This window comes from Strix uralensis, chromosome 1, assembly GCF_047716275.1.
Source record: "Strix uralensis isolate ZFMK-TIS-50842 chromosome 1, bStrUra1, whole genome shotgun sequence".
NCBI lineage: Eukaryota > Metazoa > Chordata > Aves > Strigiformes > Strigidae > Strix > Strix uralensis.
Window position 1 is genome coordinate 45,294,290 of NC_133972.1, and position 20,399 is coordinate 45,314,688.

General features: G+C 39.5%; 1 protein-coding gene across 3 annotated transcripts in view; it reads right to left on the reverse strand.

Annotated features, from left to right (window-relative positions):
• Positions 1-18,277, reverse strand: part of VPS50 (VPS50 subunit of EARP/GARPII complex) — a 96,788-nt gene extending 78,511 nt beyond the window's left edge. For 2 of the 3 annotated variants that reach the window (XM_074864409.1, XM_074864399.1), the window contains exons 1-6: positions 18,127-18,277; positions 15,771-15,839; positions 7,056-7,178; positions 6,374-6,445; positions 2,298-2,351; positions 136-206 (exon numbers count right to left, since the gene is read on the reverse strand). In XM_074864409.1, coding sequence (XP_074720510.1) covers positions 136-206; positions 2,298-2,351; positions 6,374-6,445; positions 7,056-7,178; positions 15,771-15,839; positions 18,127-18,159 — 422 coding nt within the window. In that variant the 5' untranslated portion in view covers positions 18,160-18,277. The remainder of the gene's footprint in view (positions 1-135; positions 207-2,297; positions 2,352-6,373; positions 6,446-7,055; positions 7,179-15,770; positions 15,840-18,126) is intronic. The other variant, XM_074864391.1, reaches the window with a different exon arrangement.
• Positions 18,278-20,399: the final 2,122 nt, after the last annotated feature.

Sequence of the window (20,399 nt, forward strand, 5' to 3'; positions counted from 1 at the left end):
TATCTTTAACTACTATTGCTAATTCCATTCAGCATAGAAATAGGAAATATCAGCAAGCAAACTTCTGGAGTTTACAGATTTCTTCTTAAATACTTTTTTCCCATGTCAATCTCTGACATTATTTAAGCAAGATACCTTCTTCCATTCGTGCAAATAACAGCTGCTAACTGAAGGCCAGTCTGCAATGATGTAACACGTTCAAGTTCCTACAGAGAGACAACAGGTTAAATAAATATACAAGTTAAAGTCGTGCTACACACCGGTAAAGACTAGTGATTTGTAGGTTTCTCTTGAGATGTTATAATGACTTTGTAAAGTTACTTTATATATTATTTGTTTCAACATTTTATATATGCTAAGCACTGGAATGTAACATTAACTATCTTTTAAAATACAATTCTCTTTTGAAGAAAGATACTTGAAAACCATTTTCATTCAGTGGGACCCTCTACATTTATATACTGTACATTTAGCCTAAAAATCTCTATACCATTAATACACCACCACAAAATGATCGAATTTCAGGGACAGAAGCACTGTGTTTAATTTGCATTAATGTGCCAGAGAGCAGCAAAACAAGCAAAAAAAAAAAAATCATGTTACACACAGCATTTTCTTGTTCAGAAGCACCTGTGTTCTACCAATTTAACAGATGTCACTTCATAATGAACTTTAATTGTATCCTGTTGAATTTCAGCTGAAAACTCTTCAGCACAGGTGACCTGAATTTAGCTTGATTTTGACTTAGTGAAGTGCCTAGTATAATTTCAACTCCTTTAAAAAAATAATTTTTTTAATATACCTATTAGGATTTCTTTTGTTAGGAACAGCACTGCAGAAAAGTGAACATTCTCCCCACCCTAAAGAAAAAAAATACCTTTTTTTTTAAATACTGCTCATTATTTCAAAACATATGAAGTGCTTTCCATGGAGAGAAGGGAGACTTTCAGTTTGAAAACTAATCTAATTCTAAAGATATGAGAAGCAAAAACAAGTTTAAAGTTTAGTTCAAATTAAGATCAGTTCCTGGTTGGTCTTCAAAGATACAAATAATTCTGACAAATCACCAAGCTGCATCTTTCACCAAAAACAGTTCCTCCTCTATGTTATCAACTTCTGCCCAGCAAAACGCCAGAGCACAGATGGGACACTCGCAAGGTCACTAAGGCCGGACGTGCAGGCCGTAAGTGCAAGCACAAGAGGAAGTTGTGCCCTCTGGATGAAAGAGGAAAATAATTCCAGCTTCATGAGATCTACCGTGGGTTAACTAACACCTAGGGGGTACAAGCCCTAGGCTGCAGCAACAGTGTGTCAGCTGAGGAGGAGGCAGCAAGGGAGGGACATAACAGGAAGAAGCTTAAAGAAGAGAGGAGGAGAAGGGAGGGGAGAGGAGGAGAAGGGAGGAGAAAGGGAGGGGGGCAGGAAAGAGTGAGCTCCACCACCAAATACAGCCATCATTGCCCTCCCACACTCTCTCCAGCTTCTTGACCAAAATGAGAATTGCCATAATAACTGGTATGACAACGCTTACACAAGGTGCTGTACACACTCAGAATTACCCACCACAGGGTAATTCTCCGACTACTTTGATAACAATACCAAGTTTTCACTGCAGAATTCTGTCATTTCATGGAGAGATCAGATAAAATCAGGCAGAGCTGACCAAACGTACAGGGGCATTACTAAAACTAAATGGGTGGAAAAAAACCCCTTCTCTTTGGAGAATCATTATGACAGTTGTTCCAATTATGCTTTGGGAACAAGGAGAGAAGCCATGCCAACATTCTCCTGCAAGCAGCTAAAGCAGTTTTGCTTTGTTTTGCTCTCAGAGATCTTTGACACGTTGAGGCTCTATTTTCAGCTCAGTCTTCTCTTAGATGCTTTCTTCTCATGACTGCCTGAGATTAGTGGAAGGTTTCTGGTTAGGTGCTCTTAAGGAAAGTCACTGATGTTTTCTCTTACGGAGAAAGATCTGAAACCATTCCTAAACACAGGCACTAAAGAAGCTCTCATTCAAATCAGATATTGACTAATAGCCAGTGAATTCATGTTATCAGAAAGCTTTCTTAAAATGGTCATATGCCAAAGCCTTTATCAACCTAATAGCCTCCAGATTAATACACCCTTGGTTCTTTTCACTCTACAGATGATTAGCTTGCATAGACAGCTAGTTCCAACCAGGCACTAGCATCTCTACTAACAAATTACTAGATTTAATCCCCAATGAAACAATGCAGCATTATAACAGCACAAAATGGAGTGGTTTACTCTTAAAAAGTGACTGTTAGTTGTCTTACCTGAACATATGCAGGCTGTTTTTCAAGAATCAAGTCTGCAACTTTCTTAGATACCTTAAAAAGAACATTACACGTGAAACATAGCAATCTCAATTAAGTAGGCCATCCCTATATTGAAGTTCTACCACAAGTTTGTGATTCTGTATCATTTAGTTCTGTAGTTTTCAAATTTATTAAGAAGTATGCCACAAGGTAAAAAAATCCTAAAAATGACAATCAGCCTTCCTTAGGAGCAAGACAAGAAAAGTGTTTACAGTTCCATCTAGGAATTAGTGGGCATTTTTAAATTAATCCCTTACCTCTCTTGCTTGTTAAGGAACACGCTAAAATAGAAAACAAATAACATGGGACACTGCAAGTGTTTACATTCTGCTTATGCTACTGCTAGAGTACAAATTTAAGTTAACCATCTACTATGGAGATCTAAGAAAGCCGTAAGGACACCTACCTTTCAAATTGATAATTGTATTTAAAAGAAAATTCCATGTTAAAATATTCACCCTGAGCACATTATACCCTTTCTTTAGCACACAGAACATGCATATTTTAAAATTTTCTCCATTGTTCTGAACTAACAGTAAGTGAAATGCTACGGAGAGCTGCTGTCTGTACTTAATTTAAAAATGGACATTGCTACAGTCTTGTGTGTCTTAGTCTCTTGTGTGTAAACACACAAGCCTAAAAAAAAAAAATCCAACACTAACAGTCACACAAACACAAACTTGAGAACAGTGTGTTTTGTTTTATTTTTCAGCAAGGAATACAAGTATTTAAGAAGAAACCGTTTCAAACATGACAAATTACTGGTATTGCTCTATATTCTTCTTGGGGAACAATATTCTCAGAAACGAAAATAAAACAGCCCACAACACACTACTGGGAAAGACAGATGAGGTTTTTATATGTTTGAATTCTTAGTCAAACATAGCACAAAGTTGGGATCTTCAATCAGCATTCCTGTAACCAACTTGAGTGGCTCCACCAGCTCAGTTCCCATCCTCTGGAAGAGCACCTGAATACAAATGGTCTTCAGAGTACTCCAATATCATCAGCTGCAATCTGGACAAGGGGCATATATCTAGCTATGCTCTCCTCCTTCCATATTAAAAAACCAGCCAGAATCATAAAACTATTTTTAAACCTCTTAGTTGTTCTATAGATAATAAAGCTTTCTTCTGCAGGACAGAAAAAGAACCACTCCAGAGCCGGGGTTGGGCAGGAAAGGATATTATCAGGCCAAACGCTACACAAGCCTACATGACCTTGGGGCTAGAAGTTTTGCTCACTGCACAGTCTATATGCTGTGAAATTTTCACCTCCCTTTTCCAACCTGTTCTTCCCACTAGCCCCGTACCTGTAAAAACTTTAGGACAGGAATACCCCTGCTAGTCATGCATTGTGCTACTACAAAATCCAGCGGTTTGATTCTTCACTGTTAAAGGGATTCATCAAGCAGTACACATGAATAAAAGATGCATTTCATTTCAGTTTTTATACTGCTTTTTTAATTTGTTTTGCAAGTTCTCAGTTACCCTTGACTAATAACAATCCCAACACTGTCAAGCATCTGTTGCAGCCATGTTTGTTTTTCTTTCCCTGAATTTAGTGATAACACTTCTCTGAGCTTCCGAGCTATTCTCTTTCCTTTCTTTTGGATGAGCAATATTATCCCAGGTTACTTCCATTCATTTCCAAGTTGTCCCACCCCTTTTGGCATCTTCCATACAATTGCATTGATCCTTAACTTTTGGAATCCAGAATTGCAATTGCTAGCAATGAAAGTGACTGCAGTTATCAATGCATGCAAACAACAACGATCTTTGAGAGGATCAAACAATTTTCTCCAAAACTAATTTCTCTTTCCTAATCACATCAGGAAAAAATATTTCATCTCCTGAAGAAAAAAAAGATACAGCTGAGGATATCAGTCTACTAATTAAAATGAAGTCAAACAGAAACACAGCTAAAAAGCCTAATTCAAATTGTCTGTACCAAGATCGTTAGACAAATTAATATGTGTATCATAGCAGCTTTAAAGAAGTCTTGAGTGAGTCGGGATCCATACAATGAAATGGAAGACTGTAATAGGAAAACTACGGAAAATACAGAGTCTATAGTGACCCCGAAAACAAAGGCATGACCAAGATCAGCTGTGCAAAAGCAGATGGTAACAGTCAGTGAGAAGCGGAAGATCAAAGCTCTGTTACTTAAAATTCACACTTATTTGAGCACTTCGTGTTACAGAAATTTAGAAGTTGGAATTATCTCTAAACCACTATTGTAAATTCCTATACCTGCGATAGATACAGGCACTGAAGTGAAAAAGGCAGTATTTATTCTTTTTCAAAAGCGGTGGTATTGTGTGATCTGTCAACAGACTTCTTGAGTCCTCTATCTAATGATCTATTCACAATCAGCATTAAAATATCTTTAGGACTGAACTAACAACGTACAACATTCTGCAGTACAGTCTTCCATGAAGGACTCTAATGTCCTTTAAGACAGACAGTAATCTAAATGACATATCACAAGATAAATGGACAATAATAGAAACTGGAGAAGAAAAAATGTAGCAGTCTCTCACATTCCACCTGGAAATATGACACAAGGACATGATATAAGCATACAAGAAATTTTAGCAACTTGGCACATGCCCGAGGAGGAAAACAAACCCAACAAATCCTTTCTATAACAGAATCAAATTTAGACTAGATTAAGGAAGACATAAGAAAGGCCCAATCCTGACTGGGGATGATGGTGGGGGAAGAATTGGACACATGTTTCTTGTCAACAAAAGTTTTGACTGAGAGTTTTTGTTTGTTTTCTAAAAGACAGACACATCTGGGCCATATTTACTGAAAACCTCCTGCTCAGTTCTCACCCCTATTATTCATTAGCAGCCTTGCACTGAAACTACCCCTCTAGCTGCAGCCAGTTCCCATCGTGCAGGCAGAATGCCCAAGACATTGATAACAGGTATTAGGAGTATCCAGCATATGTCAATGAAGTTGGCTCAGTCTTGAGTGTATTTCTTTGCAAAACTAGGTCACCACCAGATGTCCTCTTAAACTTTAAAAAAACAAAAAAAGCAACACAACCGCCAAAACCACCACCCACTTTCAACTTCTTTCCTTATACCTCTTGGTGAGAAAATGGAATGTTCATTTGCTCAACTTCTAATACTTTACAAAATTTCACAGGTTTATTCAATGGTTGGACTAGATGATCTTCAAGGTCTTTTCAAACCTAGATGATTCTGTGATTCTGGGAAAAGCAGTCTTAGGCAGAAGGAACTTGTTCTCTATGTATTGTCAACGATTCAATATTCTCCTTCTGTACATTTCATTCATTTAAAAGACATGAATTAGAATTATTACTATTATTTTACTTGCAGATACTCTCCAAATGCCACAGTTAATGCATTCCTGTATCATATTATTCATCTTTAAAAGAGCAATGAATCAATTATTAAATGTATGAATATTAAAAAAAAAAAGCCTGAAACATAACAAGTACCTTTCAGAAGCTGCAACTCCGATTTCCCCTCATAAATTATAGTTATTATTCATTGTTACATTTCATTTCTTTTATTACGTAATAACTCTGTACCAGTACTCACTAGAAAGCCTTCGGACAATTAACAAATTGACAAATGAAAAATAAGAGAAAATAGCAACTCTAAAGAAAGAATTTTTAAAACATTTTATGTTTTACATTGCCAGAAATCCCTCAAAAAAGAGATACTACTGCACTATTCAGCACTGAGTTGAACATTACTTTTCTTGAAATACATGAAAAGCTGAACATTCACGAAATCAAGTTTCTAAAGAAATAGCACATTCACTCCTTGTTACTATACTTATCATCAAGATTTACTTTCATGATTTCATATGATTATATGATTTACAGGTATGATTTTCCACTATAAAGGCAGACAACACAATATTAAAAGAAAAAATGCTTAACATCTAATGTGTTTAAAAAAAAAAATCAAAACTTTTTCAGTTACACTTCTGGCTAGACTTATAGACAATAGAACAAATTGCTGATGGTACAGAGGAAACTACTTTACTTACAGCAGCTTGCTGTTGTTTTAATTTGTCTCTGTACTCTTCCAGTTCTTGAAGACTAAGCACTGGAGGAAGCCTCTGCATGTAAACAACAAATTAAATTCAGTAAGAAATTAAAGGATGTTAAATATACTTGCAGTATTAACTAACCAAGCCGTTCCATTAAAGAAACGTTCTTATTGCTTCTGCAATCTAATTTGTAGAATTAATCCACTGTTTCGAATGATGGATACTGAAATAAATCAGTGTTAAAATAAACAATGTATTATCATAATTACATCACATAATATCATAATTACCTCAAAGTTACCTTATTTTAAGCCATATATGCATACACACAACCCATCTAATCATTGAAATCATTATGTCTCAGTCAGCTTGCTAAAAAAATACCCAAAACACAGAATACATTTTTTTTTTTCCTCCAACTATTTTGGCTTTTTCACCATAGTTTAAATTATGAAATGCCTGTTAGCACAATTGATATTAATTCTACCACGTTAAAAGAAGAGACTCCGTACCAATACTGTCTGTTAGGATCTCCACACAAACGCAAGATGAGACAGGAGGGTATAGTGTTAATGTAAGATATAAGGAACAAAATGAAAAATAGTTCATTGAAACAAGTATACTTTTGACCCTCATTTTTTGTTATATTACTGTCTTTCCTTTTAAGACGACAGCTTACCTCTAACTCATACTTCACAATATCAAAGGAATCACTGGAAAAATAAACTTCTTCAATGCTGTTAATTATTTCTTGCTGAGCTTGAGGATCAGTTGGTTCTTCACGTAGTTCTCTGAGGTCCTCCTTCACAAAACAAAAAAGGATTTCCATGATGTAATATCACATCCTAACAAGAACAATGTTTTATCAAAACAAATGTTTTTCAAAAGCCATTTACAACATTAGTACAAGAAATAGCAAAGAACAGAAAGATAAGTACATTGCACCTTGTTCTTCCCATTACAAACAACAAGATATTTAAAACTTTTCGAAGAACATAATGCAGACTTCAGTGTTGCAGATAACTTAAACATGTCTTCAGCAATACATTTATGGTACAAATGCATGTTGAGTCCGGAGTTTTTTTCCTCCTGAAGTTTAGAAATTCACATAATAAACTAAATTGGCAGACTATTTCTCCAGAAGAAAAAAACCCCACAAGAACGTAACAAACAAAACCTGACTTTTTCTAACCAGAACCACCTTTGTAAATGCAAGGTAGACAGTGTCACTGCAAACATATAACTTTTCAATTCAGCCCTCAGAATTCACTTTTATTAAAGTCATGCCATTAAACACTTGAACTTTTTACAGGCAAGACCAGAATAGATCCACCTTCTTTGTACAAAATTAACAGATTTCAGATTTTTCTCCAACTAGCTGGGTGATCTAAGCAGAGATGCACTGTCAGCTTTCTGAAAGCTAATATTCAAGAGGCAAGCACCCCCTCCTTGATGTCATGATCTCCCCTGAAAGGTCTTCTCAACAGCCTAGATGTTTCCACTGGTCACAACACACCAAGGACTGGGCCTCCTCTTCTCCTCCCATACTGGAGATTTTAACCAATACTAGCTCTCTCCTGGAGACTGTTCCCACCGAAGGAATGAAAATCCTTTATCAGAGACTCCAATGGGATAAGTACCAGGATATTCTTTCACTAAAAATTGAGATAAAATGGATCAAATTGCTCAATATTGGAATTTAATCCGATCCAGTGGACTGAAGTGTCCCATAAAGACCCCAAATCTCCCAGCAATGCTGAGTTGTGATAGTGAGACACGGTACTGGTATTTTAATCGCCAAGAGGTCAAGGGCTTATTTCACTGGCTAGAGAGATCAGATTTTCGATTAACTGACTAAGCAACCACTAAATTGCTTAATTTATACATCGATTGAAATAAGGTCCATGTGTACACATTATGAGGCAAAGCGACATTTTAAATACAAAGCAAGGTGCTGCTTCTCCACACAATTCAAGGCAGCCAAGGGGTGACGAGTGAACAGTTTGGAAGAACATCCGAACGAGCTGCTGCTCCTCTAAAATACCTCCACAGGAAAAAGAAGAGAAATAAAGGGTGGGGCGGGAGCAAAAAGCGATGGCTCTAATTGAGAGAAAACCGGATTTCAACCGGCTGTCGTGTCCGCTCGGTGACACGCGGGGGCCCAACCCTGCCCAACGGAGAGGGCGGCCGGGACGCGGCCCCGCCCGCCGCGCGGTGCTCGGGCGCCACCCGCTGGAGCGCGGGCGAACCCGCAGCGGGAAGGCGGCTTCGAGCCGAGCTGGGCCAGAGGGTCACCCCGAGAAAAGGCATCGAGGGGCCACCTTCTGCCTCTCCCGTGAGGGCCCAAGCGCCTCAGATCTCTGCAGAGGGACCGTCTGAAAGCGCCTCCGCTGGTGGCGGCGGCTGGCTGAGGTGCAGCGAGACGGAGAAACCTGCGTCGCCCCGCGGGGGGAACGCAGCAACCTGCCCCCCGAGCGCAGCCGGCCGCAGGCTGCGAGAGGGAAGGCATCGACAAAGGCAGCGCGCCAACAGACGTGGCAGAAATAACGAAATAATACATATAAATAACAATATAACAAAAATAAATAATAATAACAAAGCAAACCGACACTATTCTTTAGACAAACTCTTAAAAATGGGTTTTGCGCACAGTCCTGCTCTCGGCGGCGAGGCCACAAGACACAACAGCACCTTGCTCAAAGGCAAAGGCTGAGGGTCAGCTACGGGGCACTGACAGCAGGTGGCAGATAGATACCAGCAGGAAAAGTTCGGAGGAAGCCGGCAGGGAAGAGCCTGCGGCACCAGGTCGGCACCGAAGAGACAGGCAGGACTCCACGCAGGCAGACCCGTCTCTCCGTGAAGCTCCAGCCACCCAATTCACCCGGCAGCAACACCTTCCCACCTCAGGTTTCGGCTTTATTAAGAGCATGAGAAACAGGAGAGGAAGGCAGGTTATGAGGGATGAGAATGGAAAGATTCTTGAAAAATAGTCCCCTTGGAGGCTTTTGCAGCTTTTTAATTTAATGTTTTAAAGTTTCCATCACCTGAGGGTGCATGGATTGGCAGAGGATGCATATATTCAGATTCAATGGTCTACTGCTCTTGCAATAATTTAATTTACAAAGCAATGGCTATTATCTAACCATATGTATTCCTTTAAAACAAACAAACAAAATTATTTCCCTTTAGACTCCCTAACAAATGGCAGCTTTAAGCTGCACATCCCTCTATAAATTAGCTCAACATCTTACAGTACATTGAGTTTTAGATTATGAACCTAAAATTAAAAATTATCCAAGACAGGCAACTGGGTCAGCTTAATTTGTTCACTGAACCATTGTAAATGGGATCATCTAATTTATCATCTTATGTTTGGCTATAAGTTCCTGCACAGTTGTTTGTTTAAAGAAAAAAGAAGAAAAACTAAAGCCAGGAATAATTCTTTAGAATCATTTGAATTTCTAGACTACTGGTATCTTGTTGTATTAGTGAAATGATATGTTAGTGGTCAATGGTGATTGACATCCCCTAAAAATGATTTAAGAAAGCCATTGTGGATACACATTCTGGATTTAGGGCCAAGTGATAATAAATTGGGAGGGTTCTTTTTAATATTAGCATTTCAATGAAACCTAATCAATGTCCTTTTTGTCTTTGTAGAAGACCACAGTTTTCAGCACAAAAATAAATGATGTGGCTAGGAAAATTACTAAGAAACTGTTTTATCCTGTCTCAGAAAGATCAATCATCTCAGTGTTTCTTGTCAAAACACTACCTAGGCAAATATTTATTAAATGGACAGGGTTTTTCTTTATCTTGTTCATTGTTTCTAGAAAACAGGCTAGTGAGAACAACTCTTCAGGATAAACTTAGGCTCCCATATAAACTACACTGTCTGCCACCAGACTTTATGCCATGATAAACTGCAGCTTTCAGTCCACCATGCTCCACTAGTTTCAAATAGCTAACATGCTCCAGGCCAATCTATTCACTCACCACCAAAGGAAGAAACATCCTTGGCTAAAGTTTATTGGCTGATATTCGATTTTCATCATCTCTTCAATTAGCAATATAAAAACATTTTACTATATACATATGAAGCCCATAGTTTCAGGGGCCTCAGGGAAGGCCAGATTTAGCACTGTGAAGCTCATATTTACACACTTTGCAGAGGCTGAGAGAGAACCTCTATAAAATCCCTCAAGACCCTTTTCCACCTCAAAACTTTTCTAACTATTGCCACTTAAATATTGGCCTTTAAAAAAAAAAGTCAACATTAAAACACACTTGACAGTAAGTTTTATGTAAATTTAGCAATTGCAAGTGCTATTCTGAATAGAAAAATTGGGACGGAGGGAATCATATGATGATAATCATGCAGAGAACTTCGCCATTGCTAAACTGAATCACTTACATACACAGGAGATCAGGAAGAGCAGCGCACTGGCGAGGTGGACCCCACAGTATTCATTTCAACCCACCTGCTCAGTTAATACATGTTCCACAGTAGGAACTCTCCAAGCAGTAACAGGCCAACACAGTCATCTAAGACGCTGTTTCAGGGGCTACTCATTTTTCCAAAGTTTTCAGTGAGAAACTTCACCTCCTACATAAAAGTTGCATCACTTGTGCTGCCAAATGTGCAGGGTTTTTTGCCAGTACTCTGGATCATACTTTCATGGAAAGACAATTTATCCTGACAAACATACTGCCTTTCAGGTTACGATTAGTGCAATCCTAAGCAGCAGGTCTCTCTTTTGCAATGCCACCTAAATAGATCAAGGAAAGACAGTTTCTGGGGAGAGAAAGAAAAAGAGGGGGGAGGAAAAAAAGCAGCAAACTATCTGTCTGACAGATTTGCATACTTGAAGAAGGCATTGCTTAAATAAAACACAGAGATTGCGTCTACACACTTCTCACATTGTTCTGCCTTCCTGTTCTATGGAAATAGAAGTTTACACGTCTAGGAGCCTGTGGCAATTCCCTGAAATATATTTCAGAAGAGTCATTTCATTGCAAACTCATCTGAAATGCAGTTCAGCAAGTTTTAGATGACCTACCCTGCTATTTCCCAGTGCGTCACGCTCCCACTCTCCTTGTATTCCACACTGCCTGTAATGCCAAAATCAATATTGCTCTGTTGAATGAAGCTATACTGATAGAAAGTTGAAGCAAACACCTTCTGCATTTCAGTCACTATCAGCCGGAAGCAAAGACACTGAAAAAAGCTAACTGATACTACTCAGAGGAAAAAAAAAAATCTAAAAAGTTTCTAATCTAATTAGCAGCTAAAGGTCAGCAATAGCCTATGCACCTCTACACAGAGAGTGTCAGGGGACAAGTCTGCGCTGTACTCATTTGGACACAGCCTCCCTCCCTTTGTCATGAGCCAAAAACACACTGATGAACACACTGTCAATTAATATCCCTCCATTCTGAATGTGGATAACACCTACCTTAAAAGCTAATCCTAAATACTATGATGAGGGCCCTGCTCAACAGATTCAATCAGCAGGTACATTGCAACATCCTACCACCATGAAATAAATAATTATAAAAAATTCACAAATAATATATTTATATATTTTATATATATATCTTTTTATATATCTCCTAATGTATGTATAACTATATCTACAAACTCAGTTCAAAACTTTTTTTTTTTTTTCCTTTTTTTGTCCCCAGCTAGGGAAGGCAGTCCCACGAGGAAATTTGCGGTATTCCTTTGTCTATCACATGAAATGCACAGAACCTTCTTTTGATCTTTTCTTCTTCAGTATGTATACACAGTATTTATTAAAAAGCCCTCACTCTACCAAAACAAACATACTGTGAAAACAATTCTCCTGGTGGAGAGAACAACAAAGCCTGATCCATAGAACAGATACTAGTCACACCACAGCTTAGTGCACTCCTGGAAAGCACTCAGCTACTGTTGCGGAAATAGAAACCCACACAGAGTAAGAAAGCCACACTTCTGTATCTATAGGAAAAGCATTAAAAAAAATAAACTTTCAGTGTTGTTTACCACTATAAGCCACAAAGTCAGCTAATATTTGTATATTGCGTATGAGCTGATTATCATCAAGATAAGCATAACCTAATTCAAAGACAACTCATTATTAACCCCACAGACTTGAATTCAAGTGTACAAAATACCCATCTCGCTCTTTTGTGACAAAATCTACTAAACAAAACTGTTATTAGCTTGGGAAACAACAAAGCTGACAATAACAGAATGGTTCAAAAAGAATTACAGTTCCCCAGGGTGATCAGGGCACACAGATAAGTAAGGTATCTCAGTCAAAAAAGATACGAAGCCCCTCTGCAGACAACTTTCTCTTCTAAAAATCTGGGCTTGCAGCTCAGATTTGCCTTATCTACAGACTATATCACAGACATAAACTATTATACACTTATTTCTCTGTGTGACGAGTTGGCAGTATGAGTCTGTATTACAACAAAGTTAGCTGATTTGCCTTCATATGATGGAAGCAAATTGAAATTTTTCAAGATAGTTGCGGAACTTATTCAAGCACTGGTTAATGTGAGTGCATACTCCTGGAGCTATTCAGTAAAATATCGAGGTACCAAATCATTTCATCATTTTAAAAATAAAAACTCGAGGAGCACAGTCATCACTTCAATATGATTACCAGCATGCCACCAGTCAGCAAATCCACAACTTTCAGATATCAATACCCAAAAGAATTTTGCTGGTTTTCCCCTTGGCGTATGCAATGTCAGCATTAACCTCCACACTAGTGTGACAGTCCCCCATTTCAAAAACATGGTTTTGTCTCTAGAGTTAGCATTATCTATCAATGACTTGTGCTCTTTCCAGTAATTCATGCTGGCTCTGCAGCCTTTCATTCTGTATACCTCTCTACAGTTTTAACTCAGCTTTTGAAACTTTCAGTAACACTTGCACTAAATCAATCTGGAGATACCACTTTGAAGTGGAGGTGTGATGATGAAAGTACAGCATCATAACCATTCTATCATCAAAACAGTATTTGGCAGGTGAGCTTGACACTTTTGATATTCAAGATATAAACAAAAACAGTTATTAAAATGTGGCAGCAGAGAACAACATGCATTCAAATAGCAGCCTGCATTCACTCACTGCTCACTGCCTTTAAAAATCCGCACCTTTTCTTTAGTCTTTACTTTTGCATTCAGAAGTGAATTCCCTTTACCAAACTTGGCCACAATAATACAACAATTATTGAGAGGCATTAGCTTATATCCAGCAAAGCTGCTTGATCCTGTATTAGAATGCAGTCGTGATTTGTAACATCAGTACGTTGCCATGGCATTGAATATAGCATCAGTTCAAGAGAAATACCAATATCAAAAAGCTCAATGACTTTCAACTTCTGTGCAGTACTGAAACCTAACCTCCTTGACAGTTACTCATACCACAAACACAGACAACGTCTCCCCCTTCCCAGCCCTCAAAATTCCTGTTTTCAAGAAAGCACATCAGAATCTATGCTCACAGTGACAGGAGACGTATTACTATACCTCATCCGATGTCTCATCCTTTGAAAAGTAAAATCCTACAATAAAGGTTTTAGCAAAGCTAAGGAGGCATGACAATATAAATCCTTCCTCTAAAAGAAATGGCTGGAAGTAAAGTTACTGTGACAAATGACTGGAGACCATAGCCAAGAGTTAAACACCGCAGTTTTTTATTCAACATTCTCTAGAATCAGAGAGTATCTCAAGTTGGAAGGGACCCATAAGGATCATAGAGTCCAACTAGCAAGACTACCTAAAACTTAATCATATGACTAAAAGCATTGTCCAGATAATTAGAAAACGAGGCAAGAGTTTCATTCAACACAGCTTGTTGAGAAAGTAAGTTAACCTAAGCAACTCAGAATCTATATTCTGAATATACTATGTATATTCTGAATGTATATTGTGAATATTCAATGCACAATCTGAATATAGTAGTTATTTTGAGAATTACTCACCTAAAACATTCTGGAAGGAAAAAAACATATTAAAAAACTTAATATAAAAGTTTTATTCTGTGGCACAGGAGAGAATAATATTCTAATTTTATCAACGTAAAAAATAGGCGAAAAGTTCTAATGTCAATGCAATCTTGGCTTTTCAGGCACAGAATTTAAAACTGCAATGAGATTCTGTTTGCAGAACAGCTGTTCTCACATTACAAATGTTTTGACATAAATGTATGAAAAAAATACAAATTATTGAGAGGTGTTTGATTTCCCATTGTTATTGATACAAGGTGTAGGCTTACCAGACACATAACATCAAACTATTACAGAATGGAAACCCAGCCAGGATACTCTACATCTACTTTTACCTGGAGAGACAACTTGGCAAAAAAGACAGTTTGAAACTGAATGCTCAGTGGGTGGCAGGAATCTGCAATTTTGAAATCTAAGCTGTGGAGATGAGACCATTCTTTCAACGTTGCTGCAACCAAATACTTTTTTGCTCTTTGAAATCAACATATTGACCACAGTTTAACAGAGTATTATATACCAATTCAGAGATTGTTACTTTCTGGTCTGTCTCAGCACAAGAACATATTACAGTATTTATATAGAGACAAAGAAACACAAGGGGGTTTTTTTTGGTTTGGTTTTTTTTTTTTAACTATTGTAAAATAAGGCATCCAAATTCAAGTCAGTAACTTAAATATCTCATTGGTTAAAGGCAAAGTCCAAATTAGGGAAAAATAATAACAACGGCAAGTCTTGTGAATCATGCACTCAGATCAACAGGGTATAAGGAGCAGTCAAATATTGTGACAGTCGTTCCCTCACACCCAGATTATTCAGCATGATTTGTGAGACAAGAGTGAGTTGGCATTATTTAAGTAGTGAGACCCCAAAACAGCCAAAAAACTTTATAATAATAAAGCTATAACATTTCAAGTAGAACATGAAGTTAATTATATATGCTGAAGATTAAAACCATGAAACTACAAAATATACTCACAGCACCAAAACCATGAAGAGACATAATATTAAGACTAGAACTATACAGGCTACCTGTATAACATCTACTTTCCAAAGTAAAGAAAAAAAGAGGCACTTTTCTATTTCCTTCTTCATTTTTTTTTTTAATTCATTCCAGCAGGAAACCTAGATAACATCAAGATCAGCATCCAGTAACAACTCAAAAGTTCAAGAAAGAAATGGTAATGCAAGTTCATTCTAAGTCAGTGAACTGTTTTGCCTCACAGCTCTTAATTCTTTCATTAAAATATTTTGAGAGATTTTCAGCAAGAAATAGAACTGTCAAAAAGAACAACAGCAAACCTGGTGTTAAAAAGAAAAAGAAAAGAAAGAACTATAAAATGAAAAACTAAAAATTAAGGGAGTGAGAGTGGAGGGACTGTGTATCATACCTTACTAGGAATCCGAAAGCTTTCAATAGGACTGAGGTCATGGACACTCTCCTGAGGACTTCTTAGACCCTTTAAAAGAATTTTAATAGTCAATGTCTTGCAATCAAACTGCACAAAGCCTTACCTGGTGTTGCATATATACCTACAAGTCCTTTAATAAATTACACTGACAGGAGGCTGGAAGGCTAAGACCTTATTCTATAAACATTTAAGCAAGATTATTGGTGTACAAATTATGCTCCTCAAACACCTGAACATTTCCAACTTTATGCTGCAATATGTATCTTTTCAGTACAGTTCACTAGCATTTCCTTCATGAAGTTCAATTATATCCTCGTTTCAACTTCCAGCTGTTATTTTAAATCTAAAAATGCATGTGTCCAAAAAGTATAACATACTTCATTCCATCAACTAAATGGTTTAATGGAATCAAATAATCAAATTCAAGTTAAGTGCTACCTACTCTGTAGCAAAATTGTATTATTTTTGCTTGATAGCATATTTGTCTGTTTACCATATAACACTATTAGGACTGGTTTTCCTTATGTATAACTGAACTGAAAACAATGCATAATCCACATTAGCTGTTTTATATAATTATTACTCTGTAAAACACATATAGCCACATAAATATGCTCTAGTAGACCGAAGCTTTGTACGGGAAGCATCAGTTAACCAGCTGAGTATGTGTTTGCTGAATATCCAGCACATTCACAATTTTATGAAGCAATACCACAGAACATAGTGCTTAGCACGTTTTCTGCCAGCTCCCTAGACAGAGGTGAATCAAAATGGTTCCAGCTCCAGCTTCCCTCGAGACTTCAGCATGTTCTCATGAGCCACGAGTTTCAGGCAGGCCTCCTTCCTACTCTTGTGGGTGATGCTAATAGAACCCAAACAGTTCCCAAACCCCTTTCAGGCCCTTTCAGACCCCTACACTTTCTTTGAAACAAAAGGACCTATGTAACTACTATTTAAGTTTATGATGAGAAAAGTTTGTATTTATCCTTTTAAACTGATGTTTTACAAGTTCATCACTTTTGTGGTAACTACTACATATTGCAATTGTTTCATCTTCCCAGGATGCAAAACCTCTTCATTTTGGTTTTGATTCTCAGACTTCCTTGCGCACCATTTCAAAATATCCTTCCCTTCCCATTAGCACCGCCAAAGGTGACTCACCCCTATGCACTGGAAATTCCAGGTAACAAACAACCAAAGCAACTGCTGCAGCTTCTCATACTTCACATGAAACCTTCCACATGTCGTCTCAAAAATCTGCAGTACTAGCAGCTTATCCTCAGAAGCAGTAAAAAGTGTCACTTATCAAATGCTAGATGGAACTTAATCCTTCCAAAGGCTGAAAACTGCCTAAATTGCATCATTTTCTGACCACAGCATTTCCACGCTGGGCAGGCTTGCCACAACTCCTCTTAAGTCAAGCTGAAAACTGATTGTTTACCCCTCTACTGAAGGGGAGCAGAACGTTATTTTGGAAATTCAGCTTCCATGCTGGTGTCCATTTTTAAGCCCCGTCTCCTGCATAAGCATCACAACTCTGAGGGTGTAGTTTAGAAAAAAACTAAAGTTCAGTTTCCCATCATTTTCTATAACTGTCTAGAATATCTGGTGTGGTGGGTGACTCAAGTGATTTTTAAAATTCTCAAATTTAGACACACAGGCAAACAGGCTTCATTTTAGAGATATTTTGTACACGTGAATGACTTAAATGATTTTCTAATACACTCCTTTGAAAAGGCTCACGCCCTTAGAAACACTGGTCCAAACGTAGACAGAGCTACATAATCCTAGAGACAACTGGTACAAAAGAGATAAGCTAACAAACACATTAAGTACTGTAGCAGACATCCAGTATGCGCCCACCCAAAGAGTTCGCCGGCACCTCCACAGCCTTGCCTCCATCCCTTTTGATCAAAAGCTTTTGCTGTCAGACAAAGCCATGTTACAATGCCACGGCCCGGCACTCCAAAATTATACATGAAAAAGGAAACTGACACAGACCAGCCGTGTCATCTTTAATCGCAATTTGTCTGTTATCGCGCAAGCGAAGTGCTGGCACCTGTTCATGCTTCCATTTCTTGATTTAAAGAGGGGAAAAAAAGCTGGATGCATGCGCACCACAAGCTAAGACACCCCACGACTTCCCTCTCCCCACAGCAGGGCTGAGAGCGACGCCCGCGCCCCGCAGGCCCACCGGGGTCCCCGGGCATGGCCACACACGCCTGCCCCGGCCCCCGGCACCCCCCTCGCCGTGGGCCCAGGCAGGGCACCCCCGGGGAGAGCCCGGGAACCCCCGCGGCGGGACCCCGCAGCCCTCCCGACCCGAGCTGCTCACCTGGCGGGTCATTAGCGACTTGATCTTCTGCATGATGGGGGTGCCGCCGCCGCCCCGAGAGCGCTCAGCGGCCGCGCACGGCCGCGGGCTTCGGCCCCGGCGGGTACGGGGAAGCCATGTTGGGCGCCACCTGACCGAGCCGGCCCGCTGCTCCCTGGGACCGGTAGTCCTCGGGCGGCAGTGCCCAACTACAACCCCCGTCAGCACGGCCGGGAGGGCGGGCGCACCGGGTGGGGGGCGGGCACCGAGCGGGGGCGGCCCCTTCCGCCGCGGCGCGCCTGGCTGGCGCTGGCAGCCCCGAGGCGGCTCCTCGCTGCGAGGGGCGGGGGCGGCCGGGCCGGGCCGGCCGTGAGGGGGAGTGGGGCGCGGGCAGGGCTGGGCCCGGGAAGCGGGGATCCAGCCGGCGCGGTGGCTGCGGGAGGCGCCCCCGCCCGGGGAGGCGGGACTGGGCGGTGGCGGCTGCGGAGAGGCTCGGGCAGGTGACTCCGGTACCCCTGCGGAGCAGGGAAGGAGGTCGCGGTTTGGCAGCCTCTGCTGCTTGAAAGCACTGGTAGGCTCACGTCTCCAGAGCCCGTGCTCTGCCTTGGCCTCCTCCGTACGTTTCTATCCACGAACGCCTCGTCTGGCACTGGTGGCCCAACAGGCCGAGGGTTTCTCTGGGGTCTGGGGATGTTTATTGAATATTTGATCATTGAAGTTCACTTGTTTAGACTTCGAAAGTAATTACCTGAGAAGACAAAATGAGGCTCTGTCGAAAGAGACAGACTAGCTAGAAAATAGACTTGAATAATGACCATTTGCTGTTTGCCTTGGGTTATTTTGGGTGTTACACACAAAAGTGTTGGGCCCATTCACGGGTGATGCAGTTTTGCATCATCAAAACAGACTTGTGTGTCTCTGCGCTTCAGTTGTATAGATACCAACTACAAAAAAAAACCCCACAATGAACTGATACATTTTAAAGTCTATTTTATATCAATACAAGAAAAGGAAGAATGTATCCCATAATTTTTGCTTAACTGCAGAGGACATTCAATAATAAAGCTAGCAACACATTCACAGTGGCATAGTAATACCTGCAGAAAGGATTGTATTTCCTTTTGGAGTTACTAGAGGCTGCACATAGGTCAGTTTAGCATGCATTTCCTAATTCCATTATTATTGAGCCCCTCAGCTGGCTGGGAAATCTTTGCAGGGTAGGTCAGGTAGAAGCAGGCATGCTGCTCTCTGTTTGAACCAGCACAGTGATAGTGAATGTCAGGACGGGTGGAGCCTTCCCTGGATTCTTTAGCAAGAATTCATTACTTCTGGCTACCACTGGGAATATCCTCTGTAATTATTTCTGTGGAAAACCTCTAACAAGTTTAGCACATAATATAATAACTAAATACAATATATTAACATAAAATAACTAAAATTTGCAGAAATACTCAGAGGTGTTCGGAATGTTAGTGCTGAAAATAAAGTTGCTTTAATGCAGTTGCTTTTACTAAAAGGGAGTGAGGTTTGATTTGTATTAAGTTTAGATGCCATTTAACAACCAGCACAAGCTAGAGTTCTATAGAAAACATAATATACATCCTTAGCATCCACTTTATTTGTGTGACTCAGTGTAAAAACTTGCAGCATTTTAATGACATCAGGAGCATACCCAAATGCTCGAAATAAGGAGGCACGATTACCTGAAAAATATAACTATCCTAATCTGTTCTTTTTATTTTCTTTGCTCACATAGGGCATTTAAAATGTCAACACCGGCTTTATCCGTGTGAAAGTTCCCTTCATTTCTGTTAGAAATTAATTGGAACCTGTGGCCAACACTTTATTACATGTTGAAACGTAGTAGATAATAATTTCTAATTCAGGTTTTAGAAAAGGTTGCAATTTGATATATCTATCCTACAGTTGAGTGGGGTTAAGCAGATTATAAACAGCAGCATTCAGGAAGGGCGGGACGGTGGACCTGGGAAGGCTTTGGGAGTATGCAAAATACCTTCTTCTGGTTTATGTCAGGTGGTGACATTACTTCTGGTGGGACCACTGAGTTACTTATATTTTTGTTAACCTGAAATAACCTTGTTTCTTATATTTGCTTGTAGTTTTTTTCCTGTCCCTTTAACTTAAATAATGAGTGTTCAGCCCTTCTGGTGGGGTCTTAGCACCTTGCAGGACCCTTGCAGTGAGGGGGAGGCAATTCCTTGCTACCAGTCCCTCCTGCACAAGGCAGGATACAGTCTAGCTTAATATTTGTTAATCCATAATGGTCTGCTAAA